The sequence below is a fragment of the Monodelphis domestica genome, chromosome 1 (genome assembly GCF_027887165.1).
Source record: "Monodelphis domestica isolate mMonDom1 chromosome 1, mMonDom1.pri, whole genome shotgun sequence".
NCBI classification, from domain to species: Eukaryota; Metazoa; Chordata; class Mammalia; order Didelphimorphia; family Didelphidae; genus Monodelphis; species Monodelphis domestica.
The window spans coordinates 379,737,027-379,761,992 of NC_077227.1; the positions used below are offsets into that span (position 1 = coordinate 379,737,027).

The window sequence follows — 24,966 nt, forward strand, 5'->3', positions numbered from 1 at the left end:
CTAGATAACTGTTGATTTATACAATATTATATATATTTCATGTGTGCATTGTATATTTATATAATCTGTAATATAATATATAATGTGTTTATACAGTATTTATACAATATTATATATTGTGTTTATGCCAGATTTATAAAATATTATAGACTGTATATTTAATATGAATACAATCTAACATATTGTTTATACATAATATATGTATATAATAGATTGTCATGAATTAATGATTAATATGTTATAATGATAAATTAATATAACAATTTATATATGTTCTAAATATAATAGTACGCAAAATATGGTATATACTATGTATCTATGTATTTCTTTTTTATATGAACTAGGAACCACAGCAACGGTTCCCTTTCTATTCCACTCCCCCTAAAACAACAGCAGCAATGACTAAACAGTTATCACATTTGGAAGGCATCTTTGACTTCGTTTATTCCAACTCTTTCATTTTTTATTTGCCTGAGCAGATGTGCGGTTGAACTCAGATCTCCTAACTTCCAATCTAATGTTCTCTCCCAGGACCACATCTTCTAAAATGAACCAATGTATTTTTTATTTCATTTTATTTAGTCAATTTAGAACATTATTCCTTGGTTACAAGAATCATATTCTTTCCCTCCCTCACCCCTTCCCTTAGTCAATGTGCAATTCCACTGGGTATTACATGTGTCCTTGATTAGAACCTATTTCCATGTTGTTGATGTTTGCACTAGGATGATCATTTAGATTCTACATCCCCCATCATATCCCCTTGACCCATGTATTCAAGCAATTGTTTTTCTTCTGTGTTTCTACTCTCACAGTTTTCCCTCTGAATGTGGATAGTGTTCTTTCTCCTAGATCCCTCCAAGTTGTTCAGGATCACTGCATTGCCACTAATGGAGAAGCCAATGTATTTTTTTAAACTGTTGGACTAGAACAAACCCAGAACGTTAAATTATCCACTATATAAGACCTTTGGTGTACATCCTGGAGTATTTCTGCCTCCGTTGTAGTATAAGGGCATTACATATTGAAGTTAGAAGACTTGGATTTGAATCCCAGCTCTGGCACTTAGCATCTTTCTATTTTTTTAAATTTCTTTTTAAACCCTTACCTTCTGTCTTAGAATCAATGCTGTATATTGGTTCCAAGGCAGAAGAGTGATAAGGGCTAGGCAATGGGGGTTAAGTGACTTGCCCAGGGTCACACAGCTGGGAAGTGTCTGAGGTGAGATTTAAACCCAGGAGCTCCCATCTCTAGGCCTAGCTCTCAATCCACTGAGCTGCCCTCTATTTACTATCTTTTTAAATGTGGACATGTCACTTTTCCTTCTTAGATTGCAATTTCCCCATCTGAAAAATGAGAGGTTTGGACTAGATGGTCACTAACTCCTAAGCCTATGATTCTTAGTCTCCTTGACATGATAATATACAAATTGCTGGACAATACCTGACCTCAGACCCAGAAACATCTGAAACACACTCCATGCTGTGAGATCTGGTTCTAACTAGCCATTGGTCCCCTTCCAAGTCAGCAAAGATGGGGAAATGATACTTGAGATCATTAACTGTTTCACAATAGGATACATAGTATGGATTCTGAAGTTGATACTGAGCTGAATGAATTTGGCTTTGAGAAAGACCTGGTTTTTTCAGAAGCCATTCACTCCCTTTAGGGGATTAGCATTGTTAGAAAGCATCTGAGTCCATGAATCACTCAGAAAAAAACTCAGAAAATCTAAACCTGGAAGTTTAGCCAAATTCAATATCTATTTCTATATTCTCAAACCTCTGGTAAATCCTAGATGATGTGAGGAAGAATGCCTTGACTACATGTATCAAAAATCATAAATCAGGGACCATTATTCTCCTCCAGGCAAAAATCATCAGTGGCTCACTCTTGCCCATTGTTGAAGTTTATATAGTTTGGCACCTTCTTGCACTTCCAATATTGTTTCATAATTTTCTTCTTTGGCCAAGTCAAGAAGTAGTCTTATCACTTTATTTTTCTCTTTTATTTACTTGGGTAGTCTGTCCCAATGAATCAACTTTTTGTATGATGTATGGTACCTCTTCGAATTGGTAGATGTGCTAAATGGGTCTTGAACCACATATGCCTAACTATAATTATCCTAGACTCTCCAAATTGAATCCTAGAAACAATGTACTTTTGCTTATTAGTTTCCTACTTAACCTTTAAAGACCAACTTACATGCCACTCCCTCCATGAAATTTGCCCATTCCTTCCATAATTACCACCCACTAATAACCTTGGAAATAGCCTTTCTCTTCAGTTCTGACACAATATGTTGCCCATTTCTTTTTTGCTTTCTTTTTAAACCCTTACTTCCATCTTAGAATGAATTCTAAGACAGAAGAGCAGCAAGGGTTAGGCACTTAAGACTAAGTGACTTGCCAAGGGTCACACAGTTAGAAAGTGTCTAGGGCCCTCCTGACTTCAGGTCTGGTGCCCTATCCACTGTGTTACCTAGCTGCCCCTATTCTGCTCATTTATTTAATCCTTGTGTTTTACATTCTTCTATGTTTGTATCTTTCCCTCTTTCAGGCTATAAGCTCCTTGAGGACAAATGTTATTTTATCTAAACTTTTTATTTCTTCCAATGTAGCTTAATGTTTTTCTTTGTACATAGCAAAAACTTAGCTACCAAAAAGTACATAGCACTTAAAAGTTTGGTGAATTTGAATGCTGTTCTGTTTGACCCAGAATGGCTTTTGGGATCACCTATTATTCCTTTGTTTTTTCCCTCTAGGCCATCCACAACTGGCCACACTTTTATAAGTAAAGGTCAGCCTTTCCATTTTTTATATCAGATCTCTGTTCCAAGTTCATGAAATTCATTCAGAAAACATTTCAAGAATACCATCTAAGCTATCTGAAAGTATATTTAAAAGCAGACATTGTTCTACCACTAATTTTCCCATAGCATTCTGGAGCTAGAAGGGACTGTTAGGTACAGATAGTTGTTTAGTTTCCATTTTTTCTTAAAGATCCTCAGGGAAACCTATTCCCGTTGCCTAATCCCATCCCACCCTCAGTCCCCACATACATAATCAACCAAAATCTATCCAGTTTTAATTTAAGACTCTTTCCTATTGTTCATGACTTCTTTGGATACAGAGAACAACTGCTCATCTTCCCCCTCATAAAGCCTCTTTGTGTATTTAAAGACAGTAATGAGGTCACCTCTTTGACCTCTGTTATTTAGACTAAATTGCCCAGCTCTTCTAATCTGCCAAGTCATCCCCTTCTGATTGTGTTTGTCACTCTCCTGAGCTTTAATCTCTATCCATCTGCCAATCAGAGGTCCTTGCACTAGACTCTTTGGGGGAGGGGTTTCCCCCCAACATCCTGCCTTCTAGTGAATAAGGTATGATCTGGCCATACCATTAGTGGGCAAGTCCCCTTCTCCTCTCTTTGCACTCGGCTCTCCATCTGCAAAATTGAAGGTTTGGGAAAGATATAAAAAAAAGTTTGAATATTAGGCCATTCTAAATCCTAACCAAGCTCTGACCTACCACAGCCAGTGCTCTAACCCTCCAGAAGTCAGATAACTTCTGTTCAGCCCATCAGTGTTTATTTATCCAAGGCTAGCTCTGTGCCTGGCACCCGCCGAGGTTTTGTTCCACACAGTCCCCTGGACCTGCCTTTGTAACAAAGTGTTAGGAGGAGGGTAAGTTGATCACTAAACAGCTCAGCATCGAGGCCAGGAGGCCCACAGGGCTGGCTGGCTGGCTTGGGTCCTGGTCTTGTTGGGTCACAGCTATTCCCTGAGTGTGGCTGAAGCTTCCAGGCTCCTTTCTTGCCCTTTGGCTCTTCCTTTGCTGTAGCCAGAGAGATTGGCTTCCCCTCCAGTTGCCTCACAGGGTCGATTTGATTCCTTCTGTTCAGTGTCACCAAACACCGATAAAGCTTTTTGGACCAAGACCTTCAGCCAGGACAGCTTGCTTAGCTGCTGACATTTATATGAGTGGGATTGAAGCTGTGGCACTGAGCCAAAGCCACATTGTTAGGGCTGCTTTGCAAATTATGTCTAGGAAAAGGTAGAGGAATAAAAGCTACTCTTAGATCTGTAACTTTCAAAGGTGAAAAAGAGATTTAAGGGAATTGTTCTTTGTTGCCAGCTAAACCTGGACTTCAGGGTTCAGTAGGGAGATGGCTACTAGGTCTTCAGTCTCAATTCATTGTCTGAATAGATCCACAAGTGTGGCTATCCAGACCACTAGTCTTTGAACTGAGAATATCAGACCTAGAAGTGGCTGCAGAGGCCAGCTCATCCAACTGCCTCCCTTTAAGAGTGGAAGACTGAGAGCAGCTAGCTGGCTCTGTGCTAGAGAGCCAGGCCTGGAAAATGAGAAGTTCTGGGTTCAGATCTAGCCTCAAATACTTCCTAGCTGTTTGGCCCTAGCAAGTCACTTTAATTCCCACTGACTAGCCCTTACCCCTCTTCTGTCTTGAAACCAATACCCATATTGATTCTAAGATAGAATAAAAGGGTTTAATAAAAAAAAATTTTAATTAGAAAATATGCCCAAAAAGGGGAAGGGGGACTTGTTTGTTGTTTGTTTGTTTTTTTAAACCTTTATTTTCTGTCTTACAATCAGAACTGTGTATTGGTTCCAAGGCAGAAAAGCAGTGTTGCCCAGAGTCACACAATTAGGAAATCTGAGGTCACATTTGAACCCAGGATTTCCCCTCTCTAAACCTGATTCTCAATCCACTGAACCACCACCTAGCTGCCCTCTAAGGAGAGATTTTAAGATGAAGATTACTCCACCTCAGACCCAGCATGTCCCCCAACACCTTCATGATTCTCCTGGGCTTAGAATGACAGGGCTAAATCCATTCTCTTCCCTTCTGATATTCATCCTCTGTTGAGTGCAGTGCAGTGACTGGAGCCTGGGAGTGGTGGGCTTACCAAATATTTCTCTGAACACCCCCCCCCTCCATCTTTTCTATCTGACTTGAAATCCAACTTTCCCCCCCTTTGTTATCTTTACTGCTTCTTCCTGATTCTGTCTCAATAGTATTCTGGGGCCATGAGCTGTCAGTCTGCTTCTAAGAGGAGGGGTGCTCAGTCCCTTGGTCTCTCCATCATACAATGACTGGAAGTCTAGAACCCCAGCAGCAGTCACTCAAAGGAGAGCTGAAAGAAATGGTGGGCAAGCAGGAGTGAGAAAGCATCTTAATAGTCACTCATCCAGCACAAAAGTAATAGAGAAATCCCCCACATTATCTTGTGAGAATCCATTCTCATTTCCTGCCCTCATTTCTTTTGCTCCCTTTTTCCCTTAGGAATACGTTGCATACAGTCACACCGGTCGCATCATCCCTGCCATCTGGTTTCGCTACGACCTGAGCCCCATCACAGTGAAGTACACAGAGCGGCGACAGCCACTGTACAGGTTCATCACCACGGTGAGTAAGGGACTGGCAGGACACCAGGCTCCTTCACTGGCTTATTCACCAAAGCCATAGGGACCGAGCTTTGGCAGCTACTAGAAATCCAACCATCCTCAGTGGTCGCCTGATTAATAATGAATCACAGAGTGATTGCTGTATGCAGAGCCAAGCAGCAAGAATTGAACTTGATTGTTTGAGTTCCGGGGGGGGAAGGGGGTGTCGTGACAATAATGATAATGATGATTCATAGTGCGTGGCAACATGGGATAGAGAACTGGCTTCCAGGTCAGGAAACCCTGGATTCAAGCCTTGCTTCTAACATGCACTGCCTGTGGGGCACTGGCAAGTCATTTCACACATCAATATCAGTTGCAGAAAAATTGCTGTTCTACTTTGGAAGGGGGAGTTTCCTCACCAGGAATTCCCCAATAAAGATGATATCACAGGTCTGAGCCAAAAAAATTTTTTTGTACCATAAAGCCCACAAAGTGCTTTCCTCACATTATCTCCTATGAGGGAGGTAGGTAATACACATTTTATTAACTCCTCTTAATGACAGGAAAACTGAAATCCAGGATGAGAAGTAACTTGCTGGAGATCACACAGCTGTGACATATCAGAGCTAGGATTCAAACTCTGATATTCTGACTCCAAATCCTGTGCTTTAAATCCAGGAGCTAGGTGACCCACTAGATAGCGTTCTGGGCTGGAAGACCTATGTTCAAATCCAGCCTCAGACACTTACTAGAAGTGTGATCTTGGCCAAGTCACTTAATTTCTGTCAGTTTCAGTTTCCACATCCATAAAATGTTGATAATAATAGCATCCACCTCCCAGGATTGTTGTGAGAATCAAATGAGATAATATTCAGTAAAGAGATAAGCATAGTGCCTGACACCTAGTAAGTGCCATGTAAAAATTAGGCATCATCATCATCATCATTATTATTGTAGTTATTGTTGTTGTTGTTATTTCCATGATGCCATGCTGCCTGACGATGAGCATATTTTACCTTTACATAATTTTTTTTTATTTCTGGAAACAATTTCATAGGTTGTATTTTCACTTATCTTCTATCCTGTTGAAAGTAATTCAGTAACAACCATTCTCAGCAATGATTCAGACTATCCCAAAGGATAAAAATGGCATCCACTTCCAGAGGAAAAGAACTTGAATCCAGACCAAAGCAAACTTTTTTACTTTCTTAACTTTTTTCCATGTGAGATTCCTTCCACAAAAGGATTATATGGGAAAGTGTTTTACATGACTGCACACAAAATCTATATGAGATTGCTTATGCCATCTCTAAGGGGTTGTGGGGGAGGAAGGAAGAGAACAAATCTAAGACTCAATATTCTTTTTTTTTATTTTATTTAATTAGTCAATTTAGAACATTATTCCTTGGTTACAAGAATCATATTCTATTCCTCCCTCCCCTCCCATAGCTGATGCGCAATTCCACTGGGTATCACATGTGTCCTTGATCAGAACCTATTTCCATGTTGTTGGTGTTTGCACTGGGGTGATCATTTAGAGTAAGACTCAATATTCTTTAAAAATGTTGGAAACTGTTTTTACACATAATTGGGGAAAATTTAAATAAAAAAGAAAGTAATTCCCTCTTCCAACTCAGATTCTGGGACTTGTGATAGCACTTGTATTATACAAACGTTTGTACAAATGTGATATTTGTAAAAGCATATAGCACACTGCCTGGCATGTAGTAAATGCTATACAAATGTTAACTACCATCATCATTTATTATTGTTGTCATGTGGCCTCTTGTTCTTACATGGCCTCCTAGATGATGATTTGACTTACTAAGTTAACATGCCATCTGCTCTGGGCTTAGCTTCTTAAAAGGCATTTGTTGGGCAGCTAGGTGGCTCAGAGGATAGAGAGCCAGGCTTGGAGACCAGAGATCCTAGGTTCAAATATAGCCTCAAGCAGTTCCTAGCGGTGTGATTCTGGACAAGTCTCTTAACCCCAGTAGCCCACCCCTTACTGCTCTTTGAGGTGGCACATTAGATAGAGCACCAGCCCTAATGATGGGAGGATCTGTGTTCAAATATGGCCTCAGACATTTCGTAGTTGGGTGACCCTAGGCAAGTCACTTAACCTCATTTGTCTAGCCTTTGCCCTTCTGTCTTAGAGTTGTTACTAAAACAGAAAGTAAGGGTTTGTTTGGTTTTTTATTTATCTCACTTTGAAAAAGGTATCAGTGAGTATTAGCAAGGACACAGATGTTGCTGACCCTCGTACAGTGTCATCACTACCCAACCCTTTAGTGTATGTTATACCTTAAGACCTTCATCAGTTTGCTCCATGGTCCACTCCTCCCCAGGGGCACACCCAGTCTGGACACTGACCCATAGGACACAGACTTTTAAGAGCAGCTCTCTTTTGTTATAGAGGAGTCTGATCACTTTGCTCCCCTGCCATTCATTTCATTAGCACAGTTAGTCACAAGCACAAGGGCCAGTTTAGGAAACATTGGCCCAGAGACCTGAGTTAGCTCTGCTTTTATAAGCTACTTAAAGACCACCCAGAAAGAGAAGGAGAGAAAGAAAGAAAAAAAGAAAGAAAGGGGGTAGGGTGAGAGAAAGAGAGGAAAGGAGGAGAAAGAGAGGGAGAGAGAGAAGAAGAAAGAGGGAGGAGAAGGAGAAACACATAGTGTTATTGATAGCAGCTGTCAATGGAGAATCACTGAATTGAGAGCCAGGCCTAGAGATGGGAGGTCCTGGGTTCAAATGTGACCTCAGACACTTCCTAGCTGTGTGACCCTGGGCAAGTCACTTAACCCGCATTGCCCAGCCCTTAACCACTCTTCTGCTTTGGAACCTATATACGGTATTGATCTTAAGACAGAAGGTAAGGGTATTTTGTTTTGCTTTGTTTAAAAAAAAGGGGGAAAGGAAATGATCCAATGGAAAGAATACTGGCTGTGGACAAAGAGGGCCTGGACCCAAATCCCATCCCCAGTAGGTACTACCAATGTGAATCATTTAATGTCTCTAGTCTCAGTTTCTTCCTCTGTCAAATAAGATGGTTGATTTCAATGATCTCCAAAGTACTGTACAAGTCTAAATCAATTGATTATGATTTCATACAGAGGGCTCAAAGGAAGACAGATGGTTAACAACAACGACAAAAACAGTTAATGGGCATCCTGTATCATGATGCCATTCTTCAGGGAAGCCCCTCCTGGAATCACCAGGAGTGTTTCAGAAAAGTACTGGTTTAAATTTTGGCATCCTGGTTGCTGTGGCAACCTGAGTCAGCTGTCACTGAGCAGACCTTCTGGCCCACTAAATAAATCCTCCTGCCTGTGGCAGATGGAGCCATTGTTGGGTTTCAGAAGCCCTCAGATGTTTCTATTCTTGCAATGCAATAGCAGATGTTATATTCTGTGGGGGGGTGGGGGGAGTGGAAGTGAATTCTGGGGGAAGAGGGGATAAGGAGGAACAGGGATGGGCAAGAAATAGGAGCACCTGCTGTCTCTTCTCTTTTATTTAATACTTGTTTACAAAACCACCTCTAGCCCAACTGTCACCATTTTGGTGCTGCTGTCTACAAATAGGTTCTCGGAGGGGTTGGGAGAGGATGGATTTAGGCAGTGAGCCACTACCACTCATGTTGGTTGGTTTGGTACCATGTTTGGGAAGGCAGCTGAGAGCCCTACAAGTGGACCTTTTCTAATCGTGGGTGGGATGGAATGAGGAGTGGGAGTAGCTGGGGGGTTGAGGGGATATAGGGTGTGGTCCCCCAGCTGCATTTCCAAAGCTAGTGGGTGTTTATGATGTTTCCCTTACCCTGGATTTCCCCTCAAGAGGGAGGGATTTTATTGCCTGGGAAACACTGTGTTTACAACCAGTTCTATGTTAAGGAGTACGGGAGATGGGGAGCATCCAGATAGTATGGATAAAAGAAATTCCAAATAATCCCTAAACCTTCTATTAGCCAAATCACAGATTCCTCCCTTATAGAATCAGAGCATTTTTAGACAAGCAATGGAATTAACTCACTTGGGTTTCCCTTTCTTCTTTTAGTAATGATATTTTCATGGATAAAGAAGTAGCCTGACTTGCCCAAGGTAGTGCTGTTCATTGTGATGTTTACCAAAAAAAAACAAAGACAAACCCAGAAGTCCCACAGTGTGTTGCATTAGTTGTACCCTGAATTGAGGTTTTATAGAAAGCCTGAAAGTAATTGGTAGGAGTGAGAGGTTTCAGATCTCTACTGGTAGAGGTAACCATGCTGACGAGATGGCATATTCTTTGAATCAGTCTTTTTTTTCTTTGGTTTAGGTTTTTCCTTGCCAGTATCTAGTGGAAAAGCTCTTGCAGCTATGAATTGTCTACTAATAATACAGGCTAACAATAAGAACTGTCACTTCATTAGTATTGGGAAATCCCTGGTAAGGAAACTCCAGAGTCGTGGGTTGGTGCTTTCTCCATAACAAATGAACTCAGAAAATGCCAGAGAGCCTTGAGAGGTTACGGGTAACACAGTATATATCTAAGGTGGGATTTGAACCCAGGTCTTCCTGGCTTTAAAGCCAGCTATCTACCCACTATGCCAAACTGCCTCTCTAATAATAATCCATATGTACATATGTTCCTGTGGTATATAAAGTTTTTTTAAACCAATTCTATGAGGTAAGTAGTATCTCAGTTTTCTTCCCCAGGCAAATGGGATTAATGAGACTCAGCTTAAATGATTCATCCAATGTCACATAGTTAAGTTTTGGAACTGGGAAGGCAGAAATGTATAGGAGAAAGGGGCAGAGGGGGACACCTTGGATAATCCAGAAAATCATTCATCAACCCTTGGACCTTAGTAAAGCCATATTTGCATATGGGAGAACCAAGCTAAAATTTATATAAAGTTTCAGTATATTACAGTGGAAACTGTAACAGTAATAATAATATTTCCCATTTCTGTAGAAACTTATTTAGAGTTTGTAAAAAACTTTTCTCATGGCAAGCTTGTGTTGTAGGTAGTATAAGGATGATACTCTCCATTTTACATATGAGGAAACAGAGACACAAAGAAGTTACTTGACTTGCCTATGATGACCCAGTTTTTAAGTCAGGACTCCAACTTGGATTTTTAGCTTCCAAGGCCAGGGCCTCCACTGCCCCTTAGCCATGTGTCCATTTAACCAAAACCATTTATAGCTTCATCTTTTGTAATAGGGTTTTCCAACCCACAAATTGTAAAGAATCATTCAGTCTATCATTTAGCAACCAGAGCACTCAGGTTTGCTGTACTCAAGCAGGACATTCTTAGTTTGAATTGAATAATCTTTGTGTTCTAAATGAACATGAAGATCTTATCTTTGCCCATTGGGCCCAGCATGAAATTTTTTAAACACTAAAATCAGGAACAGAAAAATTAACTCAAGATTAGGAAATGAACATGCATTCTAGTTTCCAGGCTAACAATAGCTTACATTTATTTCTCATACACAAAGCACTCTGCATCCATTATCTCATTTGATGCTTACAACTAGATGACTTTTGTGGTCTGTGATACTATTCTGTTAACTCTGTGAGGGAGTTAAGTCAAGGAATGGTATATCCCCATTTAACAAATAAAAAAATCAAGGCTCTGTAAGAATTGCAGCCATGCCCTACACACATCATACAACTAGCAAGTGGTGAAACCAGAACAAAAATTCTGATCTTCTAGCTCCAAGCCTAGTATTCTAGGTGGTCCCCCCAACTGGCTCCGTACCCAGGTACTAAAGCTAAGGAAGATCTGTCTGAAGATTATGTCTAAGGAAAGAGAGGGTCACCTTATATGTGTACATAAATGTACACAGTTGGGATTGTAACCAGAAGTGGTCTTTCTGAATTGGAGTCCAGTCAGCCATCAAGTATATATGTGCCATGTGCTTAAGCATGGCACTCTGTGCCAGGCATGAGAGATACAAATGAAACAAGGGCTCACATTCTAAGGGGCTTAAGAGACTGTGTATATGTGTGTGGTTAAGTTTAACCCAGTTGACTTTTTCTTGTATTTATTTTATACCTTTATTTCTATATTATTACTTATATTTTATAATATATTTGTTATATTACATATAATTATTATGTATCATAACTTTATATTATAGTTTTCTATTTATAATATTATTCTAGATTAATTCTATATTTATATAATATTTTAACATATGATATTTATATTATGCAGTAATTATATCAGAATTATAGAGCTCTTATAGCTTATATTCACACTGTTCATCAGAAAGTATGGGCATCTCTAGATAAGTGGAAATTTGTATAGCAAAACTTAGAATGTAATGGGATTGGTCTGGTGAGAAGTTGAGTTGATTTATGCTTTCTACAGACTGGGATTTATGAAGCTCTTCAAGTGAATTCAGTTAAGTTAAGGGAAGAGAGATGAGTTTTTGGAATTTCAGCTGGAACAGGACACCAGTTCCCTCTCTTTCTCGTTTGGCAACAAAAGATACTGTCAGCATTCTGGCATTCATTGTGTGGCTCCTCAAGCCTGGCAGGAGATACCAAACCACCTTGACCCAGAATGGTAGATAAGGGAGCATCCCAAGGGCCAAGGGCTCTTGGATTTCAAATAATGATAATGTCTTTCCATAGCCAGCAAACTTCCACTCTGCCTGTGTGGCGCTGTCTGCCTCTTAACTGCTGGCTCTTAGCTATTTGCAAAGTGGATCTGATGAGACTGATGGACCTTCTTTTTCCCCAGTCATATTTTAAAATATTTCAGTTCTTTGGTGAATCAGTGCTCTCACTGGTATGAATACTTCCTCCAGAATAAAGTGGCACCCATCTATGTGTCTGTGAGATTTTTGTGCTTCTGTTTCCCCAAGTACAGAGGAGTTCACCCTCTATGGAGGAGCCCCGCAGTCAAGTCAAATCAAGTCATGGCAACATTTGTCAGAAAACTGTGCTAGTTCTGGGGATACAAAGATAAGCAAAAGGACAGCCCCTGCCCCTAAGAGATCAGTCTCAATGGGGATAACTTGTAAACAAGGCATATGTAGGAAAAGTATAAATTAAGAGAGAGAAGGCAGTAGCATGAAGGAAGATAGGGAAAGGCTTCTTGTAGAAAGAAGGAGGTACTTAGAAGCCTCCCTCTGACCTTACTATTTCATAGTTGCCAGTCTAATCCTTTTTTTTAAACTCTGACCTTCCATTTTATTTTGTTTTATTTATTTAAAACCCTTATCTTCCATCTTAGAATCAATACTATTTACTGGTTCTAAGGCAGAAGAGTGGTAAGGGCTAGGCAATGGGGATTGAGTGGCTTGCCCAAGGTCACAGTTAGGAAGTGTCTGAGGCCAGATTTGAACCCAGGAGCTCCCATCTCTAGTTCTAGCTTTCAAACCACTGAGACACCTAGATGCCTCCAGACTTTCCATTTTAGAATCAATACTATTTACTGGTTCCAAGGCAGAAGAGTGGTAAGGTCTAGGCAATGGGGATTAAGTGACTTGCCCAGGCTCACACGGCTAGGAAGTATTTGAGTGCCAGTCTAATTCTTGGACTACATGTCTGCTATCCCTTGCTCATGCTACATAATAGACATACTTTCTATTGTGCTAGTAAGTGTCCTTAACAGGTCTATGTCTTTTATGCCATCACTAGAGCATTAAGTGCCTTGGAAATAAGATGATGCCATCTACTTACCCTTCTTGTTGTTGGTGTATTGTCAGTCATGTTCAATTTTATGACTCTGTGGACCATTGCTTACCAATACTGTCCATGGGGTTTTCTTGGCAAAGATACTGGAATAGTTTGCCATTTCCTTCTCCAGTGGATTCAGGCCAACAGAGGTTAAATGACTTGTCCAGGGTCAGACAGCTAGTAAGTATCTAAGGCCAAATTTGAATTCGGGTCTTCCTGTCTCCAGACCCAGTGCTCTATCCACTTAACCACCTAGCTGCCTAAATTGTTCCCTACCATGTGTCTGATGTCCATTGCCTTATGGGTCATGACAGAACTTTCCTGATTCCTTTAATTGTTACAACCCTCCCTCCATCACTCTGTATGTAGTTTGTTTTTTAAATATATGTCTTTCACTTACTTCTCTATAAATATATATCATAAGGCATAGAATGTAAGCTACTGGAGGGCAAAAACCATATCACTTTGTATTTATGTTCACTGTCTCTAGCACATAGTGTCTGGCACAAAATAGATGCTTAATGCTCTTAAATTGGGATAGCTAGGTGGCTCAGTGGATAGAGAACTAGACCTGGAATTGGAAGGTCCTAGATTCCAATCTGACCTCAAGCACTTCTTAACTGCATGATCCAGGGCCAATCACTTAACCCTCATTGCCTATACTTGCCAATATTCAGTACTGATTTTAAGAGAGAAGGTAAGGGTTTAGGGGGAAAAAAAAGACTCCTAAATTGATGGTGTTTACAGTTTCATCACCATATAGCATTGTGATAGGTTGTACAGCTTAAAGGACTGCAGACATAAGAAATAGAATGTCACTGGTATGAAATCATTTAATCAATCAAGGAATTAGCAGTATTCAAATGCATAAAAACCTTCTTGCATTTGAAATTTGACAAGCTGACTTCCTCTTAAGCTATTGAGTTGTTCTTGTTTGTAGCAGTAAAATGTGGTGAAGGCTGGGAACCTTCTGGAAGAAAGAAGTTTTGTGAGAACAAAATGAGAATATCAGTTACTTCCGCTGAAATGACATTAGCTTGTTTTTTCAAGACTTAATTTAGAGAAGATTTCATTTGCTTCTTATTTTTATTTCTTAAGCTCTGAATGGTGGGGGAGGAATAGGACTGAATGACCTTGCAGAGTGATAAATGGGCAAGCAGGGACCCTTCCTCCACTGCTCCTAACTCCCTGTTTTACCAATCCCAAGTCTTTCCATTCTTCCTTTCTGCCCATCCCTGGACAAATTCTGATCTGGTTTTGGGAGTGTGAATCTAGCTGGAAAATATATACTGGGAAGTCCTAGGTTCAAATCTGGCCTCAGATACTTCCTAGTTTTGTAACCCTGGGCAAGTCACTTAACCCCAATTGCCTTGCCTTTACTGCTCTTCTGCCTTAGAACCAATACAGAGTATTGATTCTAAAATAGAAAGAAGGATTTAACAAACAAACAAAAAAAAGGCAAATATATTGTTAAAACAGAAATAATCTCATTGTCCACCTAGATCTCTAACAAGATTTCTCAATATTATGGTCTTTGGGGGAATTGATAGTTGGGAGTAGACAGTATTATTCCTTAGCATTTTGTCATCCAGCTTTGTCTCTCCTGTTTCCTCCTTTTCCCTGTAGCTCATACCTTATTTCCTTCCTTCCCTCTGTACTGGCATCTAGTTCTCTATATGTTTCCCTGTCATCGACTTCAGCAGCAACCTGATTGTTCTCTTTCCCCACATACTTTCTTTTTTCTTTTTTATCTTTTTAATGAATATCATATAAATTGTTAACCACCAACAAAACATATTAAGCATGCAACAAAGCTATTTATATTTGAATTTATAAATTTCATCATATAAAATGTTTTACAACTTATTCATTACTCTTATTTTTTGGTGTCCTTTAATTTTATTTGTCACATACACTTCAGAAATCTGAAGTGACTGCTTGGATCAAAAAAAAGAGTAAAGTTTTAAATGAAGGGGATGAGGAAGCAGGAGTTCCCGGACAGAAAGGACCTCTGCCTTACAGTGCCATTGACCATTTGGTTGGGGAGGGCAATACTTCTGAACAGATGTCCTCTGTCATCCACACTTCAGGGTGGTCCACCAAGCACTGTAGCAAAGAGATTATCTGTAGATTACCGTAGATCCTGTTCTCTGAGAGCTTATATTCTTAAAAGAATATCAGCAATGGAAGACATTATCTTGTCCCTTAAAACTGTAAGTGAGAGAGGGAGAGTTAAAACCAAAATGGCAGCCCTGATCCCAACAGTAGAGTTGGAGCTTGAGGTCACATCTGAGTTAGTTTTGGGGAAACAGAAATCAGCATGTGGCTACTGGGCCTCTGTGCTTCTTCCATAGCTCCTATAGTTCAAACTCTTGAATTTCTACCTCTTCTACACCCAGGACCAAGTAAATAACTAATCATTTGCACTGATATAACTGGTGCAAACCCATCCCCATCTCCATCTCCATCCCCATTACTGAAAATGCATTCACTGTTGGATGTGGATCATTTGTAGCATCTTCCTTTATGAGAGACAGCAAATCATTATTGTTTTTGTTGAACAGAGTCGTTTGTGTCTCTTATCCAGAAACAAATGCATATGTTGGCTCCTTTCTGCTCTGAGCAAATTGAACTATGCATGAAGGCTGGGAGGAGGGATCAAAGCAAGTGCCAGGTGTGTGTGAGTCATAAGCACTCAGTGGTTCAAAATTGTGTGCAGATGAATATAGATGTGTGTGTGTTTTTTGCATCGCTGCACTTAAGTCAAATTTTCCTATCCTCTGATGCAAGCATTAAAAGCATTTTGTGGTGTAAAATCTCCTGTCATCTGATCTAGTCGACTGAAATAAACCAGCTCCCCTGCCGTCATCTCCCCTGAAAAGTACCCCTGCATCATGCTCTGGGGTGTGGCAGAGAGACAGACTAGAGGGGAGAGGCCCTGCCTGCTTAAAGAAAAAAAATCAATCTTCCCCCACCACCCCCTGAGTGGCTGCTCTGGTTTCTTGGATTATTGTTTCTGGAATGCCAGCTGTGCCACTTAAAGCCCCTCTGTGAAGTCCAGATTCACTGAGCTCATCTCATGGAAATACCATTTTTATAAATAAACTCCAATCGAGTATACATTTTCCTATTCCCTTCACTTGGTCTTTTTTTTTTAATCTTTCTTCCTTGGCACCAGTGTTTCCATTAAGATTGCCCCAAGGTCTGCCCACTATTGTTTATTCTTGGTCAGATTTGGATTGCTCATCTTCCACAGGAGGTGGTAAGTTACGTGGCTGAGAGTTCTCAAGGGAACTACAGAATCGACCCCACTTTTCCCCTTCTGTGTTCCTGCCATTATCAGAAAGCATTTTTGAAGAACTTATGGTGTGCCAAGAACTTGACTATTCACAGTTCATACAAGTTCAAGCAAAAAAGACAATCTTTGACCTCAAGGAGCTTACATTCTAGTGGAAGAAACAACACAAAAAAAGGATAGCTAATAAATCTTGCTTCAGATACTTCCTAGCAGTGTGACTCTGAGTAAGTCATTTAACCCCAATTTCCTATCTCTGATCAATCCTTTTACTTTGGAACCAATACTTAGTATTGATTCTAAGACAAAAGATAAGGTTTTTCTAAAAAAAAATGGGGGGGGGAAACAGCTAGAAAGCAGGAGGAGCAGGGTATAGGATTGAGTGGAGGGAGGATGTACCTACATAGGGGTTTAGTAGAAAAAAAATCCAGATAGTCAGAAGTATATCTTGGAGAGCAATGGAGATATAACTGGTCTGGATATGTTCCTTAAAATGAAGATTCTCAGAGGAAAAGAACAATCAGAGGTAGGGGCAGCAGAAGCAGAGTGAACTACCAAGGAAAGAAATTGATTGTAGCATAGTGGAGAAAGTCCTGAGTGTCAAAGAGACTACCATTTTCCATTTGTCCTATTTCTGCTGGCCATAGACACTTCCTAGCTGTGTGACCCTAGCCAAGTCACATAACCCCAATCGTCCAGCCCTTGCCACTCTTCTGTCTTAAAATTCTAAGATGAAAGGTAAGACTTTGTTTTGTTTTGTAAATCTTAGTTCTGCTGTGCTAACTAGATAAAACATTTGCTATTCTCTAAGGACAAAAGTCAGACAAAAATTGCCAGGAAGCTAAAGCTCAGAATCTCATCTCATTTAATTTGAGCCAGAACCCTTCCACAATATCCTCAGTAAATGTTCTGATTTTACTTGAAGACTCCTAGTGATGGAGAACTCACTACTTGTCAGAGTAGCCTATTCTGTTTTTTTTTTCCCTCTCCTCAAGCCTTAATCTGGTTCTCTGCAACCCCAGCACTCCTACTTCTCTCCTCTGTAGGATTAAGCAAAACAGAAGGTAAGGGCTTAAGAAAAAAAATCATTCTATTAGATTGGCCTATGACTATACCAAGATTTTTTTTTAATATTTACTTTTTGTATTGTTTCCAAGACAAAAGAGGGATAAAGGCTAGGCAAGGGGGGTTAAGTGACTTGCCTGGGGTCACACAGTTAGGAAGTGTCTTAGGTCAAATTTGAACCCAGAACCTCTGGTCTCCAGGCCTGACTCTCAATCTGCTAAGCCACTTAGCAGCCCCTATACCAAGATCTTTTTGTATCTTGCCTCTATCATCCAGCATATTATCTGCAAACTTTCTACTTATGCTATGCTATTTACACCTTGATCCATATCATTGGATAACAATGTCAAATAGCAGAGGGCCTGAGACACACTTAGGGTCTCCCTTAAAGTCCTCCCTCCAAGCTGACTTTGACTTTTAATGGCTATACTTTGGGTCTGATTGTTCAGCCAATTCTAAATCTTCCTAACTGCACTATCATTTTAGCCCATATCTCTCCATCTTGTTCACAAAATTCCATGGGAGACTGCTAAATGCTTTTCTAACACCCTTTTTATAGCTATGACAAGTTTATAGCATCCTTTTTCAATCAGCTAAACAGCCCTTGCAAAAAAGAAAATGAGGTTAATTTGTCATTTGATTGATTGGAGATATTCTGGTTCTGAGTGAGTACTATTTTCTTTTCTTATAAAAAAAATTTTTTAACCCTTCCTTTCTTTCTTAGAATTGATACCGAGTATCGCTTCCAAGGCAGAAGAGCTCTAAAAGCTAGACAATTGGGATTAAGTGACTTGCTCAAGCTCACACAGCTAGGAAGTATCTGAGATCAGATTTGAACCCAGGTCCTCCAGACTCCAGGACTGACTTTTTATCTATTGAGCCACCTACATATCTCACTATTTTCATTTCTACATGCTCACAAACCATCAATTCAATAGCATTCTTGGTCAAGTCTTTGATCTTTCTCCCAATTGTGTGTGTTGGGAAGATGTTCTTTTTCACTGGTTTATCCCAATCTTCTGAGAAATTGAAAAAAAAAAAAGAACCTTTTAAAAACAGAAACATGTTAATTGGAAAATGCACAGAACTTAGAGTAGAAAGATGTCTATTTACATCCAAGCTCAGCTGCTTAATCACCATATAACCATGGACTAATCACTTAACTCTGAGCCTCATTTTTCTCATATGTAATATGGAATGTTTATAATTCTACTGTCCACTTCAGAGGTTTATATCAGGGAAAAACTTTGTAAACTTAAATATGGGGGGGGGCACACAGGGGAACATATGCTTGTCAAAGATATTCTTCACTGTTATAGAGGATTTCATTTGCAGGGTTCAGATGGAAATTCTTTATAGATAATGAGTCCCCCATATGCTCCTGATTGCAGATGGCATTGTGCTGATTGGAGACAAGAAAAAAAGTTTTGAGTTTTGATAGTATGCTGATTGCATCATTAGAACATCAGAGGACCTCTCAATGAGGTCCATGAGTAGAACTGTCTCTTTGGAGTTTGGATGTAGGAAAAATCTAAATGAATAAAAATTAAATTCTGTCTAGACAAAAACACATATCTGGTTAACTGATTCATTGAGTTAGTACATAAATATGTTTACTTGGGACAGGCACTAGACATGCAAAATGAGTTGGGGCAAGAACTAAATTGGAGGAAGAGAGCAGCCTGGATGGTATTTGAGAAATTATGTTATGCTTTCAATGATCCCAAGATCTTCCTCCCTACCAATATGCATATTTCCTTTTTTTTTTAGTTTTGTTTTTATTGTCAAGCAAAACACACTTCCATATTGGTCATTATTGTAAGAACAAAGTCATACATAACCAAAACCCCCAAATAAAACCATAAATACACTGATATGAAAGACAAATACAACAATTCTTTCTCTGGAGGTGGAGAGCATTCCCTGTCCTTTAGAATTGCCCCAGATCATTGCATTGCTGAGAGTAGCCACATTTTCACAGATAATCATCATCCAGTATTGTTGTTATTGTGTACAATGTTCTCCTGGTTCTGTTTATTTTGCTCTGCTATCAGTTCATGTAGGTCTTTCCAGCTTTTTTCCGAAATCATCCTGCTTATCATTTCTTATACCATAATAGTATTCCATCACAAACATGTGCCACATTTTGTTCAGCCATTCCCCAATTGAGGGACATCCCTTCAATTTCCAATTCTTTGCCACCACAAAAAGAACAGCTATAAATATTTTTGTACAAGTCAGTCTCCCCCCTCCTTTTTTTTAAACCCTTACTTTCCACCTTAGAATCAATACTATGTCTTGGTTCCAAGGGCTGGGCAATGGAGGTTAAGTGACTTGCCCAGGGTCACACAGCTGGGAAGTGACTGAGGCCAGATTTGAACCTAGGGCTTCCCATCTCTAGACCTGGCTCTCTTTCCACTGAGCCACCTAGTTATCCCTAAGCAAAGATTCTGAACATTCATAACCATGAACTTGTGTTGGCTTTTTTCCCCCAGTATTTTGGTACCTGTATTTCAATAGGATTGGTTTCCTTTTTTATCTTATGTGTTGTATTTTATACATTTAAAATTTTCATTCACCAGATGACCAAAGGGGTCCAGCAAATTCAGAACACCTGGCCTAAACAAAGACCTCTAGCATATGGCATGCATCCTTTATGGAAAAAAATAGGAGAATGTAGACAAGGATTACTCAGGACAGGAAGGCATGGACAGGCTCTGTCCTATACCAGTATAGAAAATGCCTACATGGATGAGATCTTAGGTCTGTTGAAGTATGAAAGAAATGGCATAGGAGCCTGAATCAATATTGCTTTAGTATCCTGTGATTCCCTTGCTGCCTGACCTCCTTCTCATGATTTTCCCAAACTGTCCATGCCTGCCCACCATGGGAGGCTCCTATCTACAGCGTCCCTTAAACTCTTCACAGCTTGTTCTCCCCAGAGTTTTGAGGGCTTTCCTCTAGATGTCTCTAGACTGTGTGTGTCTCTGTGGAGCAGCAGGTCATCTACGTGGCATTCAAAGGGCAGCGGATAGGCCTATGATGGGTGTGAATAGACAACAGAGCCTTACCAGTTAGCAGCTGTGGGCAGGACGGATATCCTATTGTCATCAGACAGTGTATGACCTGGGAGGAAAAGGGAAGGCTGGTCATGTCAAGAACACATTAATGTTTTGTTCTATAACTTCTGTGTACCATACATGTTCTCCTGGCATTCTTACCAGTTATCCTTTCATAGATTTAAGCCATAGTTGTCTAGTATACTGCTTTGTAGGCTTCTTCTCACAGTCATTGAATGGAACCACCCTGTGCTAATGTTGGAGTACAAGCCAGTAAGTGAAGGACTTCCTTGATGTGGTCAAAATCTCATTGTTTCCTTGACCAAAGACCAAATTTCCCAAAGATACATGGGCTTTGAGAGGCCAGGGGACCCCACAGTGCTGAGCCACCATGTATTTGGAAGGGATCTGGGATTTGGGATGAAGAGATTGAAGTGCAGGTCTAAAGGGTAGAACAACTTTTTTTATGGGAAAAACTTCTGTTAATTGTACCTTAGGGGTTTCTGCTTCACACAGGTGCTATCAGTTTCCGCTGAAACATATCACCTTGGGTACACCCTATTTGCTAAGTGCTTCCAGGCAATACCATTACTGGAAGGAGAAAGCTGACTTTGAGTTCTTAAGGAAATGGCCTGATTCTTTCGTGATCACTTCTAACCAAAATTATTTAATAAAAAAACATTCACTGGAGAGAGAGGTCCTGGGTTCAAATGTGGCCCTAGACACTTCTTATCTGTGTGACCCTGGGCAAGTCATTTAACCCTCATTGCTTAGCTCTTACAATACATAGTATTGATTCTAAGAGGGAAGGTTCTTGTTTGTTTGTTTTTTAAACTCTGTGCTGTAGCCCTCTCTGCATTTCATAATGGGCAGCAGTACTCCGGCTATCCTTCAATGCTGTTACTCTTGCTACATGAGTGGTCCTCCTTCTTTACCTCTCATACATCTCCTCAATGATATATAGCCTTATACTGCCTCACAGCTATAGACACTCATTTGAGATATACTGCAGCCTCCTTATGTTCATCACACATTTCTCCATTGCCCTCTGAGTCATCCTGAAGATGTTGTTCTTTAGAAATCATGGTGTTTGAAGGCTCATAAACACATGGTATTGGGAAAAGATATAAGTTAAGGAAAATGGGACGGGAGAGGGGGGGAAGGAAAGAAGGAAGGAAAGAAGGAAAGAAATGAAAAAAGAAAAGAAAGAGTGAGCACTGGGACTCAGAAGTCCCAAAATCAAATCCTTCTTCCATTATCACCTGCGTGGCTCAGACAAATTACATCATATCAGCACTTAGTATAACAGAAAGAGCTTTGTATTTGGACTCAGATGACTTGGATTAAAATCCCAGCTGTGCCACTTTTATTACCTGTGTGAATTTGGAAATGTAGACTATCCTCCCTGAGCCTCAGTTTTCCCAACTAGAAAATGAGAAAGTTAGATAGGATGGTCTACAAGGTTCTTCCAGTTCTACATCTCTGATACTCTGGCTTTTCTCTGGGCCTTTTTTTCCACCACCACTGCCCCCCCCCCCCCCCCCAACCCTTACTTTCTGTCTTAGAATTGATACTTAGTACTGATTGTAAGGCTGAAGAGCAGTAAGGACTAGGCTCAGACTGGGTGACTTGCCTACCATTTACTAAGTCTCATTTCTCACCTAAACAGTAAAGAAGCTTAGACTTGGGCCAGATGCTTTCTAAGGGCCTTTCCCAGTTCTAACACCCGTATGTCTCTTTTTTCAGATCTGTGCCATCATTGGAGGCACATTCACAGTGGCTGGAATCCTGGACTCCTGCATTTTCACAGCCTCTGAGGCCTGGAAGAAGATTCAGCTCGGGAAGATGCAGTAGCTCATTGACTCCCAACTCACTTTGCCAAGGACATCAATGCAGGACCCCAGACCTATCATTCTAATGATTTTTTTTTCCTCTGTCAATCAGAATTGATATTCCGTTTCGTTGGTTGAAGTCACAGTGTGGGTAGTTGTTACACCAGGGTTTTTCTTCCCACGCCATACTCCCATCACGGGGGAATTCCAGGTCACACATTTGAGATTCTTTTGTTTTTTAAAAGACCACATGAAGTATTATTAGGAAGAACGTCCACTGCCAGTGCCAAGAATTATGGTGCTCCCTGCCCTGGGGAAGGGAAGTGGGGTGGGGTTCAGAGGGGAAGAACTCGTTCTCTTAAAAACAATCAGGAAGGCTCCAGGATTGTTATAACTTGGGTTCCAATAGCCCGCAGAGCCTCAGTGGGAAATAGCAAGAGAGATGGGAATTGACAAATTCTCCGTGTCCTTATAACAATGACATGGCTCACTTTTCCTGGACATCAATCTGAAGTAAGTGTAGGAAAGGAAAGCCCTTTTGGAGAGAGAAAGTTTTCGATTTCTTGGCCAGGTATACCCTGTGGCTTATGCTGTCAGGCCTCTTCTCCCCATTCTGTCTCTAACATCGCACTTGGTGGATGTGCACTTGGCTGAACTACATTAAGGTACCAGTTGAGCTCATTGCATTGTATCCCTGTTTCTCTCTCTCCCTTTTTAAAATGGGCTGCCAGGAACCACAGTGCCCAAGAGACTGATATCTGCTCACAATTGGTACAGCATAACCAACAGCCACAAAATGAGTTTTCCTATCTTAACCTTTCCCACCAATGTGCCTCAGTCCTGACCAAAGGACACTTCTTAGCTAAGGAAACAGCCTAGTTTCTGAACCCACCTCATATTTCTTCATCACCTTTGTGATGACAAAGTGGTGATGAGTGGCTGGGCATATCATGGGGTTTTCATCTGGAAGAAGCTTTAGGGACCACCTACATTAACCTCTCTCATTTTACAGAGGAAGAAACTGAGGCCTGGCAATGGGAAATAACATGTCCAAGGCATACAGGGAATAAACTAGAGGAGGAACTGAAAATCAGTCCTTTCTCCTCTAAATCCAGTGCAATTTCCACCATATGATCATATTTTCTATGTAGGCCCAGTTGGTTTTGCTCAGAGCCAGAGAGTAACAGTGAGCATCATTCCCAATGGCATACTTTCCCCCCACCAATGCCAGTTCTATGTGACATCTCTGGGGCAACAATGATTGCTCATGGGAAAGTAGAGTCCCATAGCATTTTCCCTTGGAGACACCCTCCTTCGAGGTGTTTTTGTTTACTTTTTCCTGGTTTTATTTTGGGTTGGCTGGTTTTCCCCCCAACCGCCAGCCAGTGACAAAGGGAAAAGGGAATATCCTGGCCTGGGAGAGCAGCTCCTCCCTGCCCTCCTTATCAGACACTTGCTCTGCAGTTTCTTTCACCAGCCCCACCAGCCTCTAAGACTAGCCCAAGACAGCCAGGCATGCAGCTGGTATGGTAGCGGCAGCTCTGATTTCTTTCCACTTAATTCAGAGTTGTTGCTGTTGCTGCTTGCCACTGCTGTTCATACTCCCTTTCATCAGAAGAGTCTTCTTTTAGATCAGAACTGGGAAGTGTGAGGGAGCCAGGCCAGGGAGGGATTCAGTGAAGGGAATTTCAAATATTCTGTGTTGATCCCAGAGAGAGCACCACCCCTCCATTTTCCATGCACACCAAGAATTCTTTGCGTACTTTGGTAATTCAGGATAATGTCTGGTTAGATTTATTTTTTAACAAGGCCTTTTCCATTTATTATTTTAAGTCCCTAGTGCCAACTAGAAAAGCTTTCTCCTTTCTTTTTTTTTTTCTTATGCATTAATTGATAATGTAAGTGTAACTGGATTTGTCACTTCTTATATCTCAATGTCTGGATGGATTTTTATACTTTTTTTTCCATTTACAAAATTCAGAAATGGAAATGATCCCTTGTATATGGGGGCATGAGGGGTTTGGGGGGGAGTGGTGAGTGAGTGTGTGTGTGTGTGTGTGTGTGTGTGAGAGAGAGAGAAAGAGAGAGAGAGAGAGAGAGAGAGAGAGAGAGGCATGCATATGTATGCAAGTTTTACTTTTATGGAATTTTTCCATTGTGGAGGTGGAGGGTGGGCACGGGACTTCATTTCCCAATGAAAGGATACCAATGACCTGTTTTCTTAACAAAATTCTTAAGGGAGAAACTTTACCCCCCTTGTTTCTTCTGACCATTGGGTTTAAGCAGATTAAAAAGCTGTGATTTTCAGAAATGGTCCAGTGTGTTTCCTTAAACCTCAACTTATGGGTTTATGGCTGGGATTCTAGGTGGGGTTAAATTCCCAGCATTTGTAACAAAGAGAAGTTATAGATATAAAGATTATTTTGAATTTGTAATAGGAAAAATCTCTTACCATCTCTGAATCCCTATAGCACTTAAAAGCAATGCTGATAACAAGCACATGCAAGCTGCTAAGTGCTAAGGCATTATGAAGAGAAAAGGAATCAGTTGATACCTCAAAAGGCTTGTAGTCTAATGGGGAGCATACATGTACACAAACACTATACAAGAAAGAATGGGATAGGAGCAGC

At 40.5% G+C, this 24,966-nt stretch overlaps 1 protein-coding gene across 1 annotated transcript in view; it reads left to right on the forward strand.

The window, feature by feature from the left end:
- ERGIC1 (endoplasmic reticulum-golgi intermediate compartment 1) overlaps positions 1 to 24,647 on the forward strand; it is a 168,600-nt gene extending 143,953 nt beyond the window's left edge. The window contains exons 9-10 of the mRNA XM_056811581.1: positions 5,308 to 5,430; positions 22,251 to 24,647. Of these exons, the coding sequence (XP_056667559.1) occupies positions 5,308 to 5,430; positions 22,251 to 22,358 (231 nt within the window). The 3' untranslated portion in view covers positions 22,359 to 24,647. The remainder of the gene's footprint in view (positions 1 to 5,307; positions 5,431 to 22,250) is intronic.
- The last annotated feature ends 319 nt before the right edge of the window (positions 24,648 to 24,966 follow it).